Source organism: Erythrolamprus reginae, unplaced genomic scaffold, assembly GCF_031021105.1.
Source record: "Erythrolamprus reginae isolate rEryReg1 unplaced genomic scaffold, rEryReg1.hap1 H_8, whole genome shotgun sequence".
NCBI classification, from domain to species: domain Eukaryota; kingdom Metazoa; phylum Chordata; class Lepidosauria; order Squamata; family Dipsadidae; genus Erythrolamprus; species Erythrolamprus reginae.
In genome coordinates, this window is record NW_027248536.1 from 122,512 (window position 1) to 144,555 (window position 22,044).

Below are 22,044 nucleotides of genomic sequence, written 5' to 3' on the forward strand. Positions count from 1 at the left end.
TCCGACTTAATTATAGTTCATAAAATCATATACCAAAATGTCCTAGCTGTTAACAACTACTTCACCTTCAACCGCAACAACACACGAGCACGATATCGATTTAAACTAAACGTCAACCGCTCCAAACTTGGCTGCAAAAAATACGACTTCAGCAACAGACCAATCAATGCCTGGAATGCACTACCTGATTCTGTGGTTTCTACTCCTAACCCCAAAACCTTTAACTTTAGACTATCTACAATTGACCTCTCCCCCTTTCTAAGAGGTCTGTAAGGGACGTGCATAAGCGCACCACTGTGCCTACCATCCCTGTCCTATTGTCTTGTTTTGTTACTTTTTATCATTACTTATCTAATGTTTTATTTGTACAAATTATCACCCTATAATTGTTTAAATAAACAAACAAATAAATAAACAAATAAATAAATAAATAAACAAACAAACAAACAAATAAATACCCCTGCCCAAGGAGAACCTACATCTGCCTTTACCTAGGATTGAACTCACAATCTCCTGATTGTGAGGCAAGAGCTCACAGCAGCTGGCTTATATTATTATATTATTATTATATGTAGATATATTACCATACATTGATGAAAATATTTCAAGGGTACAATGTGGAAGTTTTTGAAATAACTTAGCCAAGAAATGGCCATAGGTTTGTCTTTCATTGCACTACTCCCTCTCCAGCAATCTGCAGTCTTTCAGGTTTCTCCAATTTCAACTATATCCTGAAAGTTTCCATTGGACCCTTGCCAAATGGAAAAGTGCAGTGCATCCAGGGGTAGCAGGACTATGAAACTAAACTTTCTAAAGTCACCTTTGCATTTAGGAATCACTGGTGGTGTCCCATCACAATGGATTACAAAAGTTGACTGGGAAGAATTTGCTGCCATGACATAACCTGTTATACAGGTAAGCTCAATAGAACGACCATGTTGCACAAATATATTTTCAGGTGCATCTAGTTCATCTTTGACTTTTGTCTTCTGGCTTTCCAGTTCAGTCCTGGGGATCACACAGGGATCTCACATGAAAAAGAAAGGAAATTCTGTCAGGTTCCAAATGCATCATATTATCATTGCCAAATTCTATTAGTAGAATTTAGTTTTCTTTTTCTTTATTTTTTATACATTTTTTATTTTTTCACACTTCACACTTCACATCAATACATACATACATACATACATACATACATACATACATACATACATACATATGCATATATATATGTGTGTGTGTGTGTGTGTGTGTGTGTGTGTGTTTTCATAGATTTTCACGGGTATATGTATGTAGATTGTTCTGAGTTCGGGTTTTTCCCCGTGTAATATTTTGCATGTCTATGCGACATTTCGGTGAAATCACATTCACCATCATCAGGAAGTTGTAAGCTTCGTGCTGCTGTAAATATAGTTTGTTTGCAACTGCCATTTGTTCCTTATAAATAGTGGTGGGGGTGGAGATTTGGTTTGAATGTAGCAAATATATTGGGTGGCTATGTTTTAATGATTTCATTCATTGTTTAGGGCTGGTTTCCAAATTTCTGGTAGGCGGGACATGTCATCACGTTTATTCATACAGAGGGGGTGTTTTTCTATCTCTATGGCTTCCATGATTATTCTTTTATATAAGTGTTCTATTTTGGAAAGTAATTTAGTTTTTTCGAAGTCAATTTCATGTCCTGTTTTTTTAATGTGCTGGAAAAGGGAAGAAGTTTTTTCTTCTTTTTTGACTGCATTTTTATGTTCTGCAATGCATGCATTTATTCTTCGATTAGTTTGTCCAATGTATGTGGCTGCAATGTTTTGCATGGTATTTCATAGATTCCTTGGTTTTCAAGAAAACCAAAAAGACAAAATACAACTCGAAAACCAAGGAATCTATGAAATACAATTCAAGTGATTTTTACTTGGCTGTTGGAGAGATATTCTTAGACAGCTGGATTTATTGTAAAGATTTGCCTCTTCTGATACGGACGATATGGATATGGAGGATTTTACACTTTTCTTTAAAGACTTTTGTAAAGATGTAATGAGAGATCTTAAGGAACTTGCAGATGGAATTAAGGAAAAAATACAGGGAGCCTTGGATACAAAGGAGGCTTCCAATAAAGATTGCAATAAGGATAATTGATTCGCCAATTGTTCAGTTCCGGTAGCAACTGAGGAAGATCAGGGAAAAGGTGAGCACTGCTGTGAACGATGGCTAAAACATCTATAAAACCCTTGTAAATCCTTTTATCTATACCTTTTTTATCTTTGGGAATTACCTACTCATTGAGGATCTGGGTTTGGAGTTGGAGGAGCCTTAGCTGCCTAGAAACTGATCATAGACTTGCGTTTGTTAGTAGTTGCAACTCTGCAGTGCTGGAAAGATAGCAGCCATGCAATGAAGAACAGCTGAGGAAACAAGAGGCAGTGAAGGAAGCACGCAGATGAGCTGGGAAAGACCATGGGTATCCAAAAGACAAGGCTGCACCCCAAACACCCCCACTAGAGATGCCTCTGAGGAAGCCATTTGTGGGACCGGTAGGCATAGTTCCCTGTAAGGTGCGCAGCATGCTGGAACACTGGCAAATTCTAAGGGCAACCCAGAGTTTTCCAAGCTGGCACGGAGCCAGCACGGTTTCTCCCCGACCGACAGATGATCCGCCCCTCCCAAGCTGTTGGCAGGGGAGAAAGCCCCGGCTTCCTCGGCTCTGCCATTGGCCGCACCCACCTTTTCCTATGACCTTCCATTTCCCCTCATGACAGACACCCGCGCAGCGTCAGAGGAGGCGGTGGCCTCCTCCCCAGCCACTGTGCTGGGAGCTGCCCCCTGGAGCTGGGGACGACGGGCCCAGAATTGGCCTACTCCACCCTGAACTCCGCCTCCTCCCCCACCGCCGTGCTGGCTAGCAAAACATCAAGGCTTCTGAGGTGAGCTGCGCGGCGGCAGCGGGAGGCAGAGCCAAAGGGAGAGTGCGCCGGCCAGCATAGCTGGCTTTCTGGGAAAGCAGCGTGCTTTTCAAATGCACTGCTTTCCTGCACCTCTTTCCTGGGCAGCAGGGGGAGGTGCTGCTTTCCCGGAAAGCCAGCTTTGCTGGCCGGCACAGGGCTTGAGCCATGTGGGAGAGGGGGGACGAATCTGCGGATCCCGCTGCCAGCCTGATGTCCATCCGTGCTGGGGGTGGGCAAATCCGCTGGCCCCGCCACCAGCCTGATGACCGTCCGTGCGGGGGTGGGCAAATCTGCCGGCCCCGCCGCCAGCCTGATGTCCATCCGTGCAGGGGTGGGTGGTTATTTATTTATTTATTTATTTATTCATTCATTCATTCATTCATTTATTTATTTAGACTTCTATGCCACCCAGTCCCAAAGGGACTGCCGCTCAGACACTATACCTTTCCACCCACACTGGAAAAAAATTAGAGGGAACACTGCTGGCAGATGAGAGTGGCAGAAGGAGTGGCAAGGCAATGGCAAGGATGGCAGTGGTGAATGGAGACACAGGTGAAGGCAGAAGACGGAGCTTGCGGGAAGGAGGAAAGCCCCAGGCAGACCTGACCAGTGGGAGCAGCTGGAGGAAGCAATGGGGACACAATTGTTAAAATTTATATGTTATTAGCAGAAAGTTTGATTATAAGTAAAGTAAAGGCATGGAAGCTTAAATGAAAGGGATTGCTGGGATTTGATTATTATGTAATAATTGATGTTTGTTTTTATTTTTGGTATTATTATAGGTATTAGCTAATGTAAGTAAAATAATAATTGATAAAACATAAGACTGTTAGGAATTTATATGAAATAAGAGGAAGAAATATAGATTAATTGAATGGAATGTATCATCAAAGGGATATAAATTGATATAATTGATATAGCTTAAAATTGGTAAATATCTCTAGGTTATCAGAAGAAAGATTGACAATAATGAAAGCAATTGTTATAAGGTGTATAAATATATGTAATCTGAGTGATATTAAATGGATTTGGATTTGGATGAAATTGAGAATTAGTGAATACGTATTATGCCACCAGGAGAAATTTAAGCTAAAATGAAAATGAATGAAATTAAAATGAATGGTTCATTTGGGAATTTGCTCCCCATTACATATGTTACTAAACAGAAATTACATGTAGAGAATTTATAATTTCAATATAAGTTAATGTGGCTTTATTATTGGCTAAGCGTTTTCAGTTACTAAGAAGTTAAATAAGAATGAAAAGGAGATACTATGGCTTGGATTTAAGAAGTTAGAAATATTATATTAAACACATGAAGGAATATTAGTGGTAAATGTAATTAAAAGATAATTGATTTATCTGGATGAGGACTTAAGCAAGCACATACTGAAGGTTAAGAGCAGTAATGGGTTCCTAGCGGTATGGCTAATTGCGTGCAGTTCCGCAGCTCTGGAACACAAGCGTGCATTTGAGCAAAATTTTGTTTTCTGTAACTGTGCAGGTAGAAAAATCTCACACGGGGAAACACATGTGTGTATATTTTGGTGAGGATATTTGCTTCTGTGCATGTGGAAAAACACATATACATTTATCCCCATGTGAGATTTTGCTACCTGCATGGGTGCAGGAAGCAAAATTTCAGTCGAATGTAAACTTGTGCACCAGAGCCATGGAGCTGCGCACAATTAGTTGTACCAGTAGGAACCCATTACTGGTTAAGATATAATAGAATGTATATTCTTTTAATAATACTGTATTTAAGAAGATAATTGTTTAAGCTGTATTGAAGGTATATGATGTTGTAAGCATATTTTTTTTAATGGTGGAGAAAAATAAAACACTTTTTTTTTTAAAAAAATGATCTTTATGCAAGAGAGAAAAAAGTTAGTGAATTTTAATAATTAGAAATGGTTATGAAAATTGAATGGAAATTTTCTTTCTTACTTACTAAGGCAAACAGGCACCTTTGTCCAGGTACCATTGTCACAAAAAGATCTCTTCTCGCCTTGGATCGCATAGTAGTTTTGGCATCTAAATTCTACTGAAGAGCCAGATTTATACTGCTTCTCAGATAAAGTAGTAATGTCTCCAATCTCAATCCTGGGTGGACCACTGCAATTTTTTCCTCTTTCTATTAAATAGAAAAAAAACCAATAGCCCAGCTGATTTGTTGCTGACGTTCCTTATAATAACAATTGCCCAAAATATAGTTTAAAATTATTAGCATTTTTAAAGTAGAATCTTTTCATAAGTTATTACTTATTTATTGTATTTGCGAAACTCAGAATCTGCCACTCAATAGAGCCCAAATGCATCCAATGCTCATGATCTCTCTCTCTCTCTCTCTCTCTCTCCCTCTCTCTCTTTTTGCTATACATAGAGCATCGATTGTGCTCTATGTTGACCAAGATCTTGACAGAAATATATGATGTAATAGTATGTAGAAATGATCTCAAGACAAAGGGAAAACCAATGCAGCCAAGGGAACCATCAGATAAAAGAATTAGCCTTTGCCAGGAACAGACAGGGACATGGTTGAGAAGAGACCCTCCCAGTTTCAAGGGCTGTAAAGGGCATTGTGTGAAAGGAATATACTTTGGGATTGCAGAATTCTATTAATGTAACTATAGAAAACTATAGACACATAAACACTCTCTATTAAAAACTTAAAGGATTAAAAGGATAAACTTTAGTTAAAGGAAAATATTTAGTTAAATTAATTATTACACACAGATTGAGATGATAAAATAACTGCATAGTAATATTATTATTTTATGATTTCTCATTCCAATGGGAAAAAAGTAAATTAATACATGCTGGATCAGTAATTCTCAGGCTGTCATATGTAAGTATTTCATACTTTATATTTTGTTGTTTCATTTGTTTTAAACAACATGCTAATAATTTATCTGCTTTTTCAATTTACATCATTTTACAATTATTTTATAAATATGTTTCTTAGAAGAAATGTTTCTATCAGATTGATAAGGCACGAAATTTAGACTTCCATCTATAAATAGAAATAGCACTTAGACTTATATACTGCTTCACAGTGCTTTAAAAATCCCTCTAAGCACTTTACAGAGTCAGCATATTGCTCCCAATAGTCTGGATCCTCACTTCAGTGACTTTGGAAGGATGGAAGGTCAAGTGATCAAGTGAGAATTGAACTTTTAGCAGTGGGCAGTCAGCAGACATAACCTGCAGTACTGCATTCTTGTGTGTATGTTTGCTTTTAATAATGGGTTTTTTAGTGTTTTTTAAATTATTAGATTTATTCTTACATTGTCTTTGTTATTGTTGTGAGCCGCCCCGAGTTTACGGAGAGGAGCGACATACAAATCTAATAAATAATAATAATAATTCTAATTCTAATAACTGCACCACCATGGCTCTTATAAATGATGATGAAAGGATAGAGTGACGACGTTAAAATGTAAAATGTAAAAAATACCTTCTGGACTAATTTTTTTGTAGGACTACAAAAATTATAATAATCTGAAAGTTAAATGTCTTCAAACAAGGAATAATAAAATATCCTTCATCACCCAAATCTATGGAATTATTAATTATCATAAATCATAACACAAGTCAGATCAATATTAACACGACTATATGATAAAGTCATCCAAGCAATTTCAAACAAAAGAGATTTTTCATCAATAAATTATAGGGCTCCTTTAATGCTATGACATCAACTTATTTTTGTTGTGAGTGATCCTCGACCAACTCTGGTAATGACAGATTCTGAGGAGGATGAGCCAGATGCATCTTGGTACCCTGGCCAGTAGTTGTGCCAGCTGATGCAGAGAGTAAGAGTGAGGGAGAGATGGACTCGGATGGCAGATATGCCAATGACAATAGGGTCAGACTAGGAGGAGGAGGAGGAGGAGGAGGAGGAGGAGGAGGAGGAGGAGGAGGAGGAGGATCATGAGCCTTTGTTAGATGCCTGCTTTAGAAGACTAAGAAAAAGACAAGAATACTTGTATGGGAAAAGGAAATAGTCTGTAGTTTTTTAACTCTAGGGCATTTTTGACCTCTCCCCATAGGTATTTAAGGGTGGCTCATGGGAAATTCAGGGTGGAGTTTCAACATTATTTCATGGAGTCATTTAAGGTTTGGGGTTCCAGCCATGTTATGCTAGCCAACTGTTATTTCTCTGCTAAAACCCTTGGAGTAAAAGTACCCTGCCTGCAGGGAGTCTGGAAAGCTATAACTGTAAATCAGTGAAACTGAAGAATCTTTATCTCATAAAGGAACGTGCAATTAGCTTTGATCTCCAGCAGCAGCTTAGCCGCTGGACTGTTATCTGTTAACTCCTCTCCCTGAGAAGCTGCCAAGATGAACTCGCATGCATGAATGTAGCTTGTATAAATGAAAATAAAATAAATAAAAAGGTTGATTTGAAATATCAGTGAGTGGATTCCTCTTTTGTTTTCAATTTTTATACAATCTTTGACATTTTTGAAACATGTTCCTATGCCTACCAGTATTATACATATAGGGAATCATAGTTCTTAGCTGAAGTTCATGTTTTTGGATTGAACCGTAGACACAATTTAGAGGTTTTCAAAAATACCACAAAATCCTTCCCCAATCTGATGTGTGTCAGGTTTCTTGTTTTAGATTCCAACTACTAAAATTCTCAGCCAAGATGTGAATGATGTCAATGAAGGTTAAATCAGCTTTAAAAGAATGCAGCTTTAGAAACAAATGTTCATGTTCAATATATTAAAATTATTTTAATCAGTTACAATCCCATACAAATCAATCATATTGTTATCATGCTTACCAGAGATACATAAAGGCAAATCCATATAACCGTCAACACACTTTCTGACTGATGGAACCACAAGTACATATCCTTCATTACACTGAAACTGCAGACTCTGATTACTTTGAATAAACCGAACTTTTCTTTGACTCCCAAACACAAACAAGTTCTTTGCTGCTAGCTGTTGTTTTGTGAAAGTGCAGGGCGCTAAAAAAAAAACAGAAAGGGAGGTACATCTTGTCAAGGGAGATAATTTATCCATTGGTTTCCCTCTGTTCCACTACCATGAAAATAAACTCTGTTTACAAATCACAAAGGATAATTCCAGGTCAGTATGAAATAAACTAAAATAGATACCAATATTAATGGTAAATAAGTTTGGATTCTGCTACAGACTTTTCACTGGCTTGTAGGGGCATGAACAAACAGATGATGTTAGTTTTTTCAAACTAAGAACAAAGAACCCAATTCAAAATCTTCTGCAAATTCATTTTGAGTTGGTTGAATTGTAATGGAACAAAATTTGAGAAGGCTGGAGTGTTACATATTCTGTTGAAATATGATGCAAAATTTCTCAATTTCTAATTGGCTGGACATTATAGCAACAGAATTCACTTTCCTACCTTATTAACAATTGATATTATATCCATATGTAGTTGAATTCCAGTTTCTCAATTTCCTGATAAGTGAGCACAAGCTTCTAATTGAATGTTTTTTAATTATATCAACAAATTTGCTTGCTCATTCAAGTAAATCAGGAAAATTAAATACTGTTCGTTTTTCCAAATTTCAAAAGAGAAAGCTGACACCAAGACAGTTTTGGCATCAGTAAAACCTTGATCCTAATTCCAGTTGTTTTCTTTTTAAATGGCAGCTCTATTCTCCTATTGGATAAATTTTGAATTTTCTTCCAGGTCTACATTAGTCATAGAAAGCATGATGGCTTACCCAAGCATTTTGGTGGATGAGGTGTCCATTCTTGTCTCTTACACTGAATCCATTCAGGTCCTTCCAAGACATAGCCAGGATTGCACCTGTATTGCACTCGGTCATTTTCCAGGTACTTGGCTTTCTCAGCGCTCACAATTTCCCCAAAGTCAATCTCATCTGGTTCTTCACATGCTAAAAAAAAATTTACATTAAATTATCTTACCTGCGTTGACAAACTTGCTCTTCCTATTTACCCTTATTAGTGGAAAAGATAACAAATTTCCTTTGTAGACAATTATTTCCCACTTTTGTCTAAACTAGTAAACCAATACTTGCTACACGCTTCATCCACACTACAGATAGTCTTCGGTTCAAAGGGGATACTTACAACTTGGATTTGAAATTACAAACATTGCTCACCCCAATTGTGACAGGACCACATTTGAGTCACTGGGCAACTGGGTTGCATTTATGGTCATTTACAATGTCCTGCAGTCACACGACCCTGTGTTATGACAGTTTTGCCAAAAACCAGCAGCTTTTGGCAGGCCACAGTGAATCATTGCTTCTCTTAACAACTATGGATTTATGTAATGACTACAGTAATTTGCTTAACCCTCCTGTTCTGTTTAAGAAAAGTAACAAATCTTCTGTTCCTGGGTCACCCTGACCCGGACCAAAAACCCTTCATTTGCAGTGCTTATGTTTGGTCAATTTGAATACTTTTTTCACTTGGAAAGTAGTCTGAACATTTCTGCACACAATGATATGAAAATTGAACTGAAGAAATTAATCCTTATTGGTTTATTTTGCACATAAATATGCCTCCCCCCCCATTTTTGTGAATTTTCTTTAGGTTTATTGATAATTATGCCTGCAAAATACATTCTATTTTACTAAAGTTGGTATGGGATTGGTAGCTTGAACATTTCTGAACATAATGATATGAAAATTGAACTGGAAAAATTGATGCATATTGGTTTATTTTGTTGATGAAATGCAGCCCCCCCCCCCATTTTTTTAAAATAGTCTTCACTTTATGGATAGTTTTGCTAGCAAAATACATTCTATTTTACTAAAGTTGGTGCGGGATTGGTAGCTTGAACATTTCTAAACATAATGATATGAAAATTGAACTGGAAAAATTGATGCATATTGGTTTATTTTGCACATAAATGTATGCCTCCCCCCGTGTTCAATTATTTCAATTTATATAAAAATTATGCTGTTAATTTCAAACTTACATCCTTTTTTTAGTAAAATTGATTTGTTTCATAAAATTAGTTCTCTGGCTACAATGTGGTTGATTTTCAAAAGGATATTCCAAATATTTCTAGACAAATATGTATAAACAGTGACAATAATGGCACATAGCAAGGCTGGGGGGTGGGGCTGTGGCAAAAATAAACCAATAAGAACCATTTTTTTCAGTTCATTTATATTTTTCTTATATTCAGAAATGTTCAATTTAGTATATCAAACCTTTTGGGGGAAAATTCCTTAGGGATTTGTAGCCTTAAAAAATAGAAATTGACACGAAATTAAAAAAGGATGGGGGGAGGGGCTTTTTGATCAAAATAAAAATATAAGTCTCATTTTTTCCAGTTCAATTTTCATATCATTATGTTCATAAATGTTCAAACTAGTTTTCCAGTTGAAAAAGTTTTCAAAAAGATCAAATTGAAGTACCTAAAAAAATTATTTTTGGTCCGGTCATATACGAACAGAAACAGACTCGAAGTTATGATTTTTTTTTTGCCCAGAAAACAATTAGCCACCACCCCAAAAATATTTTTTGATGATCAGCATTGTTAAATTGAGTAAATGAATGCCTAAGATTTTAAAGAATATTTCGGATTTGGAGCATAAAAAAATAAAAAGTGAAAATGGTTGCAAGCAGCCGAGGGGGGGGGAGGCCTTATTTCTGATATTAAAAAACCAATAAGAATCATTTTTTTCAGTTCCTTTATATTTTTCTTATATTCAGAAATGTTCAAGCTACCAATCCCACACCAACTTTAGTAAAATAGAATGCATTTTGCAAGCAAAACTATCCATAAATTGAAAAAAATTTCACAAAAACGGGGGGGCATGCATTATATCCGCAAAATAAACCAATAAGATTTACTTTTTTCATTTCAATTTTCATATCATTGTGTGCAGAAATGTTCAGACTACTTTCCAAGTGAAAAAAGCTTTCAAAAAGACCAAACATAAGCACTGCAAATGAAGAGTTTTCGGTCCGGGTCAGGGTGACCCGGGAACAGAAGATTTGTAACTTTTTTTGCCCAGCAAAAACTAAGCCCCCCACCACCCAAAAAAAATTCTCATAGAGAGAACCCCTGAAATGATGAAAAGTCATGAAATTTCAAGTTTCAGATATGCAGGGAAAATTTTTTACAGGGACTCAAACTTGGCTTCGGGTCGCATACGACCCGAACAGAACAGCAGGGTTTTAAAGGCCAGTACAAAAAGATCATAAAATTGTCATGTGAGTTGACTCACTTTAAGACCATAACAAGTTATGAAAGTGATAGGTTGGCTTCACTCAAGAACTGGTGGAGGTAATGTGCCAGTGTCTGGAGACTGTCAGGGTCTGGATGGGCGTTAATAGGCTCAGACTCAACACCGACAAGGTAGAGTAGCTGTGGGTTTTGCCTCCCAGGGACAATACCAACTGTCATTGATTTTTTTTCTTTCTTTTCCCATTGAGTTGGAGGTGATTTGGACTGGAAGGCTGGGTTGGCTTTTCTAATATTAGGTATATATATCAGGTGGTGGTGGTGGGGAGCATCATTCTGATTGGAGAGCACTAAATACTCCCTTGGTAGAATTTCTAAAAGTAAATAAAATATACAAAGTATTTCTGTTAAGATTGGCTAATGATTCACTACATTTATACAGTCTAGAGATTTTTTTATATAATGCACCCTTCATATGTATTGATCTACAGATCACCTCCCTTGACTTGAGTTGTGATATATTAGTGTCGCAATGAAGCACTTTAGTTACTGAGCATTTTGTGAAACCTCTTAAATAATATGTGGGCATTGGTTTCACTGAGATGGCTCCCTTTATTAACCTTTGTTGTCACTATCCCCATTTTACAAGGAAGGGAATTTACCATCCAGTGTCAGCCATGGAGGCCATCATTTTCTTTAGATCTTCAGGGCTGCCAGACTTGGTGGGTGGACAGGCTGTGGGAAATGGGAAAGGGGTTGGGTGGCAATGAGGCGAGTTACATAGTCCTAGCAACATTCTTTCCCTGAGAGTCTAGGACGTTCAGTCTCCACCTGGAGAGACATTACTGGGGAACAACTCCAGTTAGGATGGTGACCTGATTGGGCCATGTGATGGACATGTGGGTGTAAGGGAAAGGAATGACTTTCCTATGGGTGAGGAAAACCAGAAAGACTTTCAGATCTCAAATGTGCCAATATGATATCTCTAATGAAATGGAACTTTGAGGAAATGCCTGCCTTGGAGTCTTACTTGGTTGGGGGTGTTACATGGAACCCTGACATCCAGTTTCTTCCCCCTAATATAGTGAGACCTCTTCAGGTAATATCAGGGGAATAGCCCATCTTAAAACTATAGCTTTGAGTGTTTTCCTGTCACATTTCTTCTCCAGTTTATAAATCTCTGAAGTGGGAATGCAATCTATATTTTTTAACCTAGACATTCCTGCATTCAGGAGCTCCAAAAAGCTTTGGTCTTTCTTGCTTTTCTTCTTACATGGATCCATCTGCATGGTGGTGACATTTGCCATCATAATGTCTTGAGCAGACCCCTCTGCTAAAAGAAGTCCTTAGAAGGAAGGCGGAGCTTTGTTTATTAATAATCACAGTCCAATGCCTTCCTGCAGGAATTCAATATTTGGACATCAGTTTTACATGTACATATATCCCTGTTTGCAGCTTCCTTCTTCCTTCTTCCTTTCTTCTTCCCCTTCTAATTATTTCTCTTCTCTGCTAGAACCTCACACACTTCCATACCACATTTCTGGATTCCAACCAGTGGTGGATTCCTATCAATACAATAGGTGACTTTTCACCAGTAGCAGCAACCAGATTACGCAATTTGTGCACAACTGTTCCGGTGCTGGTCCATCAAGCGGCACCATTTTTTTTCTTCATTTTTTTTTGCTTTTTTTGCTTTCTGTGCATGCCTAGGAAGCAAAAAGACACTCATGAGGGGACGCTCGTGCATGTGACATTTCAGTGCCTTTTTGCTTTCTGTGCATGCACAGAAGCAAATTGTGCAAGGGACACATGCACGGGCAAGTACACGGGTGCACACAAATGAATAAAAGTAGTACATGCATGTGCTTCAGCCTCTGCGCATGTGCAGGAAGCTGAAGGACGTGTGTGTGCATACGTGCATGTACATGCTCCCCGACACTGGAGCATTCTATTGGGCTGCAAATGGCTGCCCTTAACTGGGTATGCTTAATTGTGCGCAGTACTGCAGCTCTGCCACACGAGTGCACACTTGAGCAAAATTTTGCTTCCTGTACCTGTGCAGGTAGCAAAGTCTTGCAGGGGACGCCTGTGCGGAAGCAAAAAACCTCACCGAAACATGCCAGAGCTGCAGAGCTGCATGCAGTTAGACGCATCAGTAGGAACCCACTACAGTGGAACCTCGACATACGAGCAGCTCTACTTACGAGCTACTCGAGATAAGAGCTGGGAGGGGAGCGACATTTTTGTTCGCCTCCCGAGCTCACATTCGGGATACGAGCGCCAAGGAGCTGTCTCCTGAAGCCGAACACTAACTTCCGCTTTCGGCTTCAGGAGACAGCTCCTTGGCGCTCGTATCCCGCGTGTTTTAAAAGGTTGCAGCTGGCCTGGGGGGCTCGGGGGGGTGCTGGCAAGCCCCCCAGGCCAGCTGCAACCTTTTAAAACACGCGCGCCGCTTTGCAGCTGTCTGCTGAATCCGGAACGCTAACTTCCGCGTTCGGATTCAGCAGACAGCTGCAAAGCGGCGCGCGTGTTTTAAAACGTGGCAGCCAGCCTGGGGGGCTTGGGGGCTTCCCCCGAGCCCCCCAGGCCGGCTCTGAGGTTTTAAAACACGCGCGCTGCTTCGCAGCTCTCTGCTGAATCCGAACGCGGAAGTTAGCGTTCCGGATTCAGCAGACAGCTGCAAAGCGGCGCGCGTGTTTTAAAACGTGGCAGCCAGTCTGGGGGGCTCGGGGGCTTCCCCCCGAGCCCCCAAGGCCGGCTCTGAGGTTTTAAAACACGCGCGCTGCTTCGCAGCTCTCTGCTGAATCCGAACGCGGAAGTTAGCGTTCCGGATTCAGCAGACAGCTGCAAAGCGGCGCGCTTGTTTTAAAATGTGGCAGCCAGCCTGGGGGGCTTGGGGGCTTCCCCCGAGCCCCCCAGGCCGGCTCTGAGGTTTTAAAACATGCGCGCTGCTTCGCAGCTCTCTGCTGAATCCGAACGCGGAAGTTAGCGTTCCGGATTCAGCAGACAGCTGCAAAGCGGCGCGCGTGTTTTAAAATGTGGCAGCCAGCCTGGGGGGCTCGGGAGCTTCCCCCCAAGCCCCCCAGGCCGGCTCTGAGGTTTTAAAACACGCGCGCTGCTTCGCAGCTCTCTGCTGAATCCGAACGCGGAAGTTAGCCTTCCGGATTCAGCAGACAGCTGCAAAGCGGCACGCGTGTTTTAAAACGTGGCAGCCATCCTGGGGGGCTCGGGGGCTTCCCCCCGAGCCCCCCAGGCCGGCTCTGAGGTTTTAAAACACGCGCGCTGCTTCGCAGCTCTCTGCTGAATCCGAACGCGGAAGTTAGCGTTCGGATTCAGCAGACAGCTGCGAAGCGGCGCGCGTGTTTTAAAACGTGGCAGCCAGCCTGGGGGGCTCGGGGGCTTCCCCCTGAGCCCCCCAGGCCAGCTCTGAGGTTTTAAAACACGCGCGCTGCTTCGCAGCTGTCTCTGAACGCTAACTTCCGCGTTCGGCGGCAGCGGTTTTTTTTTTTTGTTGCACGGATTAATTGACTTTACATTGTTTCCTATGGGAAACAATGTTTCGTCATACGAGCGTTCCGACTTACAAGCCTCCTTCCGGAACCAATTAGTCTCGTAAGTCGGGGTTCTACTGTACTGTTACTGTCGACCTCTCCCCATTTCTAGGAGGTCTGTAAGAGGCATGCATAAATGCACCACTGTGCCTACCATCCCTGTTCTACTGTCCTTTTGTTTTCTTTTATCATTCCTTTTAATTATGTTATGTTCATACAAACTGCTACTATCCTATACATGTTTTGCAAATAAATAAAATAATCATCATAATATTATTTTTAAAAAAGCAGGCCTGGGTTTTTAAACTGCAGAACTTCACAGCCACCTGTGGCTGAGGCATTAGCAACAGCACTTGTGTGGAGTCACAGCCTGTAGCTAAGACACAATTAAGGGTTTCTGTGTAGAATCACAATTCTGCCAAATCTGAACATGGCCAGTGACTATGCTTGGAAATACATGAACAGTTCTGGTGGGGCAGCAAGAAGGAGGAAGGAGACTGCTGCTCCACCGGACTATGGCAAAAACATCAAAATATAGGGGATTTTTGTACTTAGTTCAGTGGTCTATTTCACAATCTCGGAAGGGTGACCACTCCCTGTTCAAGAAGATCCCTATGCCCTGCTTCTCTGTGGCATTTTTTGACTACTTTTCGCCATGGAGATATTGTAGATCGATCAGCTGGGGCTCAGAATATGGCAACCGCTATTTAGAACAAAGCTGCCTGCTGCCTGCTGCCTGTCGCACTTCTAAGAAGACATTTATGTTTATTTATTTATGGTTTTGTATGTGCATGTGTATCTTTTTTTTTGAAATATATTTTTATTGATTTTTATAAATGAGGTTACATAAAGACAAACATAAAACAGTGCACAGTGCATGTGCCCATCACCTAACCGACAAAAAACCCCCATCACCACCACCACCCATTACAAGGGGTTCAGAATGTACTAATTTATATATATATATTTCCTTGGCTCTACTTTGCATTTGTTATTACTAGAAGAGTGATTGCAGTTTATTTTTCACATTTACATCACAGATTCTACTCAACATATAACCTTTCACCTTATTCCATCTTACCATCAGCTTTTCCAGTTTGTTTTCATCAAAGTTGTTTAATCTTATTTCCATAATTTCAAAATGTATGTGATCCACCATGTACCAGTACTAATTCTGTAATGTCCATTTTATAGACTCTTTCCAACCCAATACCACTACAGCTTGAGCACTTTCCAATGCTGCGGTTTTTATTTCTTTAAAATCTCCTAGTTCTCTTTGTTTAATTAAAATCGCTATTTCTTTTGTAATTATCCAATTAATATTTAACATTTTATTAATTTCATTCTGCACTTCCTTCCAAAATGTCTGAATTTCTACATACTCCCAGAACATATGCAATTACCTTTCTCTTTCCCCTGGAAGTGTGCAAGTTGTGCTGGTGTATAATACCATTTGTGTAAGATTTTCCTTCTCATCTCTTTAATTCTTGTATTTTTAATCTTATGTATATTTTCTACTATTTCTTTCATTTCACTTTCATCTATTTGTAAATCATTTTGCCAGCATCTTGTCAAACTTTTTATTACTTCCTCTTCCACTAGCAATAACATTCTATATATATTGCTAGCTTGAGCTTTTGTATCATTAATCTTTTCTTTTATTATTTTTTCTAAACAATTTTCTTCTCGGAAGAAAGCTTCTTTATTCTCACTTTTATTTAAATATTTACTTATTGCATTAATCTGCAGCCATTTCTGTTGACCGAGCCACCATTCCAACCGAGTTCTACTAACTCTCCCATCCTTCTCATATAATTGTTCAATTCTCATTATCCCTTTGCTATTTAATACTTTTATAATTCTAGTTAAGTTAACATCATTACCTGTATTCAATACGTGTAACGTTGATAATTTTGAATTTCTAGTTTCACATTTCCCCTCTTATTTAGACCATATTTCTAAACCTGCTTTCAGCGGGTCGGTTAAGTTATTGATTTCTATTTTACTCCATTTTTTAAATAATAACTCCTTATTATTTATATTATTAATTTCCTTTTCCAACTTCACCCACTTCTTTTCCCCCCATAGCTGTAATTCCATTAATCTTTCTATTTGAAATGCTTCTCTATATAATTCTAAGCACGGGCTAACCCCCCCTCTTTCTCGTGGGCAAACAGCCATTTTTTTCTTATTCTAGGCCTTTTGTTTCCTTCAATCCAAAAATTTAATTTACTATCCCATTCTCTCAATTTTGCACCAGGAAAGGTACCTGGTAAAACCTGAAATAAATACATCATTTTTGGTATTATCATCATTTTAAGGGCTCTAATCTTGGCAATTCTTCTCAACCTTTTTTCCCTCCAATTTTTTATCTGCTTTTGAAGACTCTTCCATATTAAATTATAGTTAACCGTCGCAATTTTAATAGGATTCTTAAACAACCAAACTCCTAAATATTTCATTTTTTTACATCCTAGTTTCAATCCTGACACTTTTTGTATCTCGATTTGCTCTTTAGGGCCTGTATTTAGACAAATTATCTCTGATTTCTCTATATTAACCTTAAGTCCCGATTGGTCTTTGAATTCCTGGAGTAGGATCATTATTCTTTTCATCATTTCAATTGGGGTTTCAGTCAATACTATAGCATCATCTGCAAAAAGATTTAATTTTAATTCAAGTTTTCCTATTTGGTAACCTCTCCACTCCTTGTCATTTCTAATTTTATTTGCTAAGACCTCAATTGCCAATGCAAATAACATTGGGGATAGTGGACAACCCTGCTTAGTTCCATTCTGAATTTTAACCTTCTCTGTTCTGTTGCCATTTACTCTAATATAAGCTATATTATCCTTCAGTGGTCTATTTCACAATCTCGGAAGGGTGAGCACTCCCTGTTCAAGAAGATCCCTATGCCCTGCTTCTTTGTGGCATTTTTTGACTACTTTTCGCCATGGAGATATTGTAGATCGATCAGCTGGGGCTCAGAATTTGGCAACCACTATTTAGAACAAAGCTGCCTGCTGCCTGCTGCCTGTCGCACTTCTAAGAAGACATGAGGTCAAGAGAGCGAGGATAAAAACTGAGAACTGAGCTAGACAGCTGGATTTTAGCCACTGAGTCAGACGGTCCTGGGATGCTGTGGCGCTGAATGGTGGGGGTGACTGACATCGGAGGGACTATTGGACTGGGGGTTGATGCATGAAGCCGGAGCAGCGAGTGCCGAAGGAAAAGACTGTGGCAAAAGAGGAAGAGAGGCCAATGCCGATGCCGGGGGGAATATAATAAGCTGCACCAAGGCTGTCTGGAACCTATGAGGAGTCTATGCAGAGCCACGGACAATGCGGAGCATGGAGAGGTGGAGATGTTGCCCAGGAAGAACAGCAGACATTGGTGGGCGACTGGGACGACTGGTAGGAGCCAGGGGAGACGCAAAGACAGAGGAGTCTGAGGTAATAACAATCAAACCATAGGGACATGATCTGGGAGTGCTGGTCGATGGCAGCGGCCGGCACCACAGTGGTTATTTCACCAGAGACTTGGACACTTGGACATTCACACTGAACTCTTTCAGAACTTAATTGACTCAGAGTCTGGCGCCATCTTTCTGTTGACTGCTTAAAGAATTGCCGACTAACTGTCTTTTTCCCTATATTTCACATTTTTTATTTTGTTCTTTAACAATTCAACAATTTAGTATCTATAGTTTTTATACTTATTTAGTAATTTATAGTGCTAATTGTTGACAGATAGTTTTAATGTTTTTTACTGTTAATTTATTAGGGGGGTTGGTGATGGAATTCTGTGATTATTGGAATGATCGGGATTATATTTACCGTATGGATGATTAGGGAATGAATGGATACAGTATGGATGAGATTATAGCTTACCTGGGGACAGGGAGGCAAGGGGGTTGGGGGAACCTATCCCTGGGTGGTAGAGGGCTGGGGAGAAGCAGATATGAGAGGAGCCATGGGGCAAGCCATTCTGGAGGAAAAGGAAACGCTGCTTGAAAGCAATCCCTTGTTCCAGCACCATGAGCTCATCTTGGGGTACTGATGACGAGTGTAATCTGGGCCCTGGGCTCAAGCTGCTGCTACTCAATGCCAGGTCGGTGGTTAACAAGGCTCTCCTCATCCAGGACTTCTGGAGGAGGAGGCCGACTTGGTATGTATGACTGAAACTTGGCTGGGACCAGAGGGAGGAGTTCCTCTCTCTGAAGTTTGCCCAGCCAAGTTTCAAGTATGGCATCAGCTGTGACCCCAGGGAATGGGGGAGGAGTGGCTATTATAGCCAAGGAGACTTTTTGCCTATGTAGACTCGTTGCTCCCGAGATTGCGGGTTGTGAGTCCTTCTTTGTGAAGTTGGACCTAGGGGTTGAGGTTGGCTTGTTGCTCACGTACCTGCCTGCCAGCTGCATGTCAACAGCCCTGCCTGTGCTGCTTGAGGAGGTAGCCGGGTTGGCGGTAGAATACCCCAGACCTATCATCTTGGGGAACTTTAATCTACCGTCACTTGGTGAATCCTCTGGACTGGCGCAGGAGTTTATGGCCACCATGACAGCCATGGACCTGACTCAAGTAGTACAAGGCCCAACTCACGAGGCGGGGGGGACATGCACCTGACATGATATTTCTCTCAGAGCAATTGAACAATGGTCTGAGACTAAGGGGCTTAGATGTTTTGCCTTTGTCATGGTCAGACCATTTTCTACTATGGCTTGACTTCAAGGCTCTAATCGTCCCCTGTAGGGAGGTGGAACTGACTAGGTGGTTCTGCCCCGGATGCCTGATGGACCCTGAGGGCTTTCAGAGGGTGCTTCGGATTTTACCAGATTCACTCATGCACAGTTTGGCAGAGTTCCTTCCCGTGGCCTGGAACAAGGCTGCGACAGAGGCTCTTGACTGGATTGCGCCATTGCAACTTCTCTGTAACACTAGACCCCAGAGAGCCCCTTGGTTCACAGAGGAACTCCAGGAGTTGAAACTCCAGAACAGAAGTCAAATCTGAGTCTGATCAAACACTTGTAAGACCTCACATTAAGACTTACAAAGTTGCACTCAAGGTGGCAAGATGTGCATATCATGCCGCCTTGATTGCATCAGTGGAATCCCGCTCGACCACTCTGTTTAGGGTGACCCATTCCCTCCTTAATCAGGGGTAGGTGGGGAGCCCTTGCTGAGCACTGCCGAGGAATTTAACTTGTTTTTCGCTCATAAAGTCGCTCAAACTCGGACAAGCCTTGACTCTGATTGCATCGCAGTGTCTGCTGACAACAAGTCAATCGAAGTGACTAGGGCCCGTCCTTGTCTACCTGTCTGGGAGGAGTTTGACCTGGTGACACCTGATGAAGTGGACAAGGCCATTGGAACTGTGAGTTCCACCACCTGTTTACTGGATCCGTGTCCCTCTTGGCTGGTTTCAGCCAGCAGAGAGGTGACACAGAGCTGGATCCAGGAGATTGTCAATGCTTCTTTGAGGGGGGTCCTTCCCGGTGGGACCCAGGGGAAGAGCCTTCTCTGTGGTGGCCCCAGTCCTCTGGAATAAACTCCCCCCGTAGATTAGGACTGCCCCCACCCACCTTGTTTTTCACAAACTTCTGAAAACCCACCTATGTCACCAGGCATGGGGAAATTGACATACCCCTAGCTGTTCTATCTATGCATGGTTTGTCTGGACTGTATGATTGTTTTTTATAAGGGTTTTTAAAATTGTTTTTTAATATTTGATTTGTATTTCATGTATTATTTGTTGTGAGACGCTCCAACTCCTCGAAGAGGGGGGGCATACAAATCTAATAAATAAATAAATTAATTAATTAACACCCACTCTGCAGCCACATGCGTGAGTTTATTTTCTGCAGAACATCTTCAATGGATTAGTTTGAATTTGTATCATGGCAAATTTTGGTTAGTTCATTATGACATAGAATAATAGAGTTGGAAGAAACCTTGGAGGTCTTCTAGTCTACCACCACCCTGCTCAGGCAACAGACCCTATACTATTTCATAAAAATGATTGACAGACTCTTTTTTGAAAAACCTCCAATGAGGTAAGATTTATATTAGCTTATTGCTCTCACCACTACGAAATTTCTCCTAAGATCTAGATTGCTTCACTCCATGTTTAGTTTACATCAATTGTTTCTTCTCTTTTCTTTTGGTGTTTTAAAAAACAGTTTGATCCTTCATCTTTGTAGGAGCCCCTAAAATATTGAAACACTAATATTGTGTATCTTGTAGTCCTTCTTTACACTAGATTACATGTATCCATTTCCTGTAACTGTTCTTGATAAATTTAAAACTCCATTCCCACAGCCTAATAATTTCTGTTGCTCTTCTCTGCACTTCTTCCACAGTCTCAACTTATTTTTGTGTATTGTGGTGACCAAAACTGGATGGAGTATTCCAAGCGTGGTCTTACTACATTGGCAAAGTGATTCCAGAATTTCAAGTGATCTTGATTCTATCCCTCAATTCATGCAGGATTGCATTGGGTTTTTTGGCTGCTGTGGCACACTATTGTCTCATATTTAAGTGATTGTCCACTTGGACTCCAAGATTCCTGTTATGTCTCTGCCCAGTGACTAGTAAAGGAACTGCCATTGGACATTCCTGTCACTGGGTAGAGACAAATCTTGGCGGGAACTTTGTAGCGTGTTCATTGGTTATGTTATTATGGGCTGGAGTATAAATGAGCTGTCATGTAGCTCAGGCTCCTCAGTTCTGTGTATTGCTTGTACTAGTTGTTTTCCATGTCCGACTTCAATAAAACCGCAGTTAATTACCTTACCGTGTCTAACTTAATAATTCCCCTCAAACTTACTGGCTTTAAGCCAAGTTTCACCTAGGCTACATTGAAATTCATTTTGTTAGATAGGGCCCAATGATCAAGTCTCTCAAAATCTTTTTGGATCTTGAGCTTGTCTTATGGTGGCTTGGCTATTCCTGCCACCCTAGTTTTATTCTCTTGTTCCCTTTTATTTTCTTATCTTTCTAATAGATGGAGCATAATATTAGATAGGTAGGTAGGTAGGTAGGTAGGTAGACAGACAGACAGACAGACAGATGAGACCAGTGACACGCTACCATTCTTGGTGCCAACCAGAATGGGGCCAGGAGCACACGCACATGGGAGCATACATGTTACGGCATTCAGCTTCTATGCATGCAGAAGAATCATGCATGAGGACATGTGATTTCTGGCTTTTTGCTTCCCCAAATGCGCAGAAGCAAAAAAGCTGAAAACTGCAAAAAGCAGGTAAGTAATCCCTCATTCACGGCCGTGCTTCCACTTCTCACATCAGTCCTGCCCCTTGGAGCCCAGTTTCCCTGCCCAGCTCATGGCAGGACAAGGGGAGAGGAAACAAAGCTGGGGCACTCAGG

At 40.5% G+C, this 22,044-nt stretch overlaps 1 protein-coding gene across 3 annotated transcripts in view; it reads right to left on the reverse strand.

Annotated features, from left to right (window-relative positions):
* LOC139155876 (complement factor H-like) overlaps positions 1 to 22,044 on the reverse strand; it is a 96,606-nt gene that overhangs the window by 70,789 nt on the left and 3,773 nt on the right. For 2 of the 3 annotated variants that reach the window (XM_070731218.1, XM_070731219.1), the window contains exons 2-5: positions 8,665 to 8,838; positions 7,735 to 7,923; positions 4,891 to 5,073; positions 821 to 1,027 (exon numbers count right to left, since the gene is read on the reverse strand). In XM_070731218.1, the coding sequence (XP_070587319.1) occupies positions 821 to 1,027; positions 4,891 to 5,073; positions 7,735 to 7,923; positions 8,665 to 8,838 (753 nt within the window). Of the gene's footprint in view, positions 1 to 820; positions 1,028 to 4,890; positions 5,074 to 7,734; positions 7,924 to 8,664; positions 8,839 to 11,770; positions 11,802 to 22,044 lie in introns of those variants that run through there. The other variant, XM_070731220.1, reaches the window with a different exon arrangement.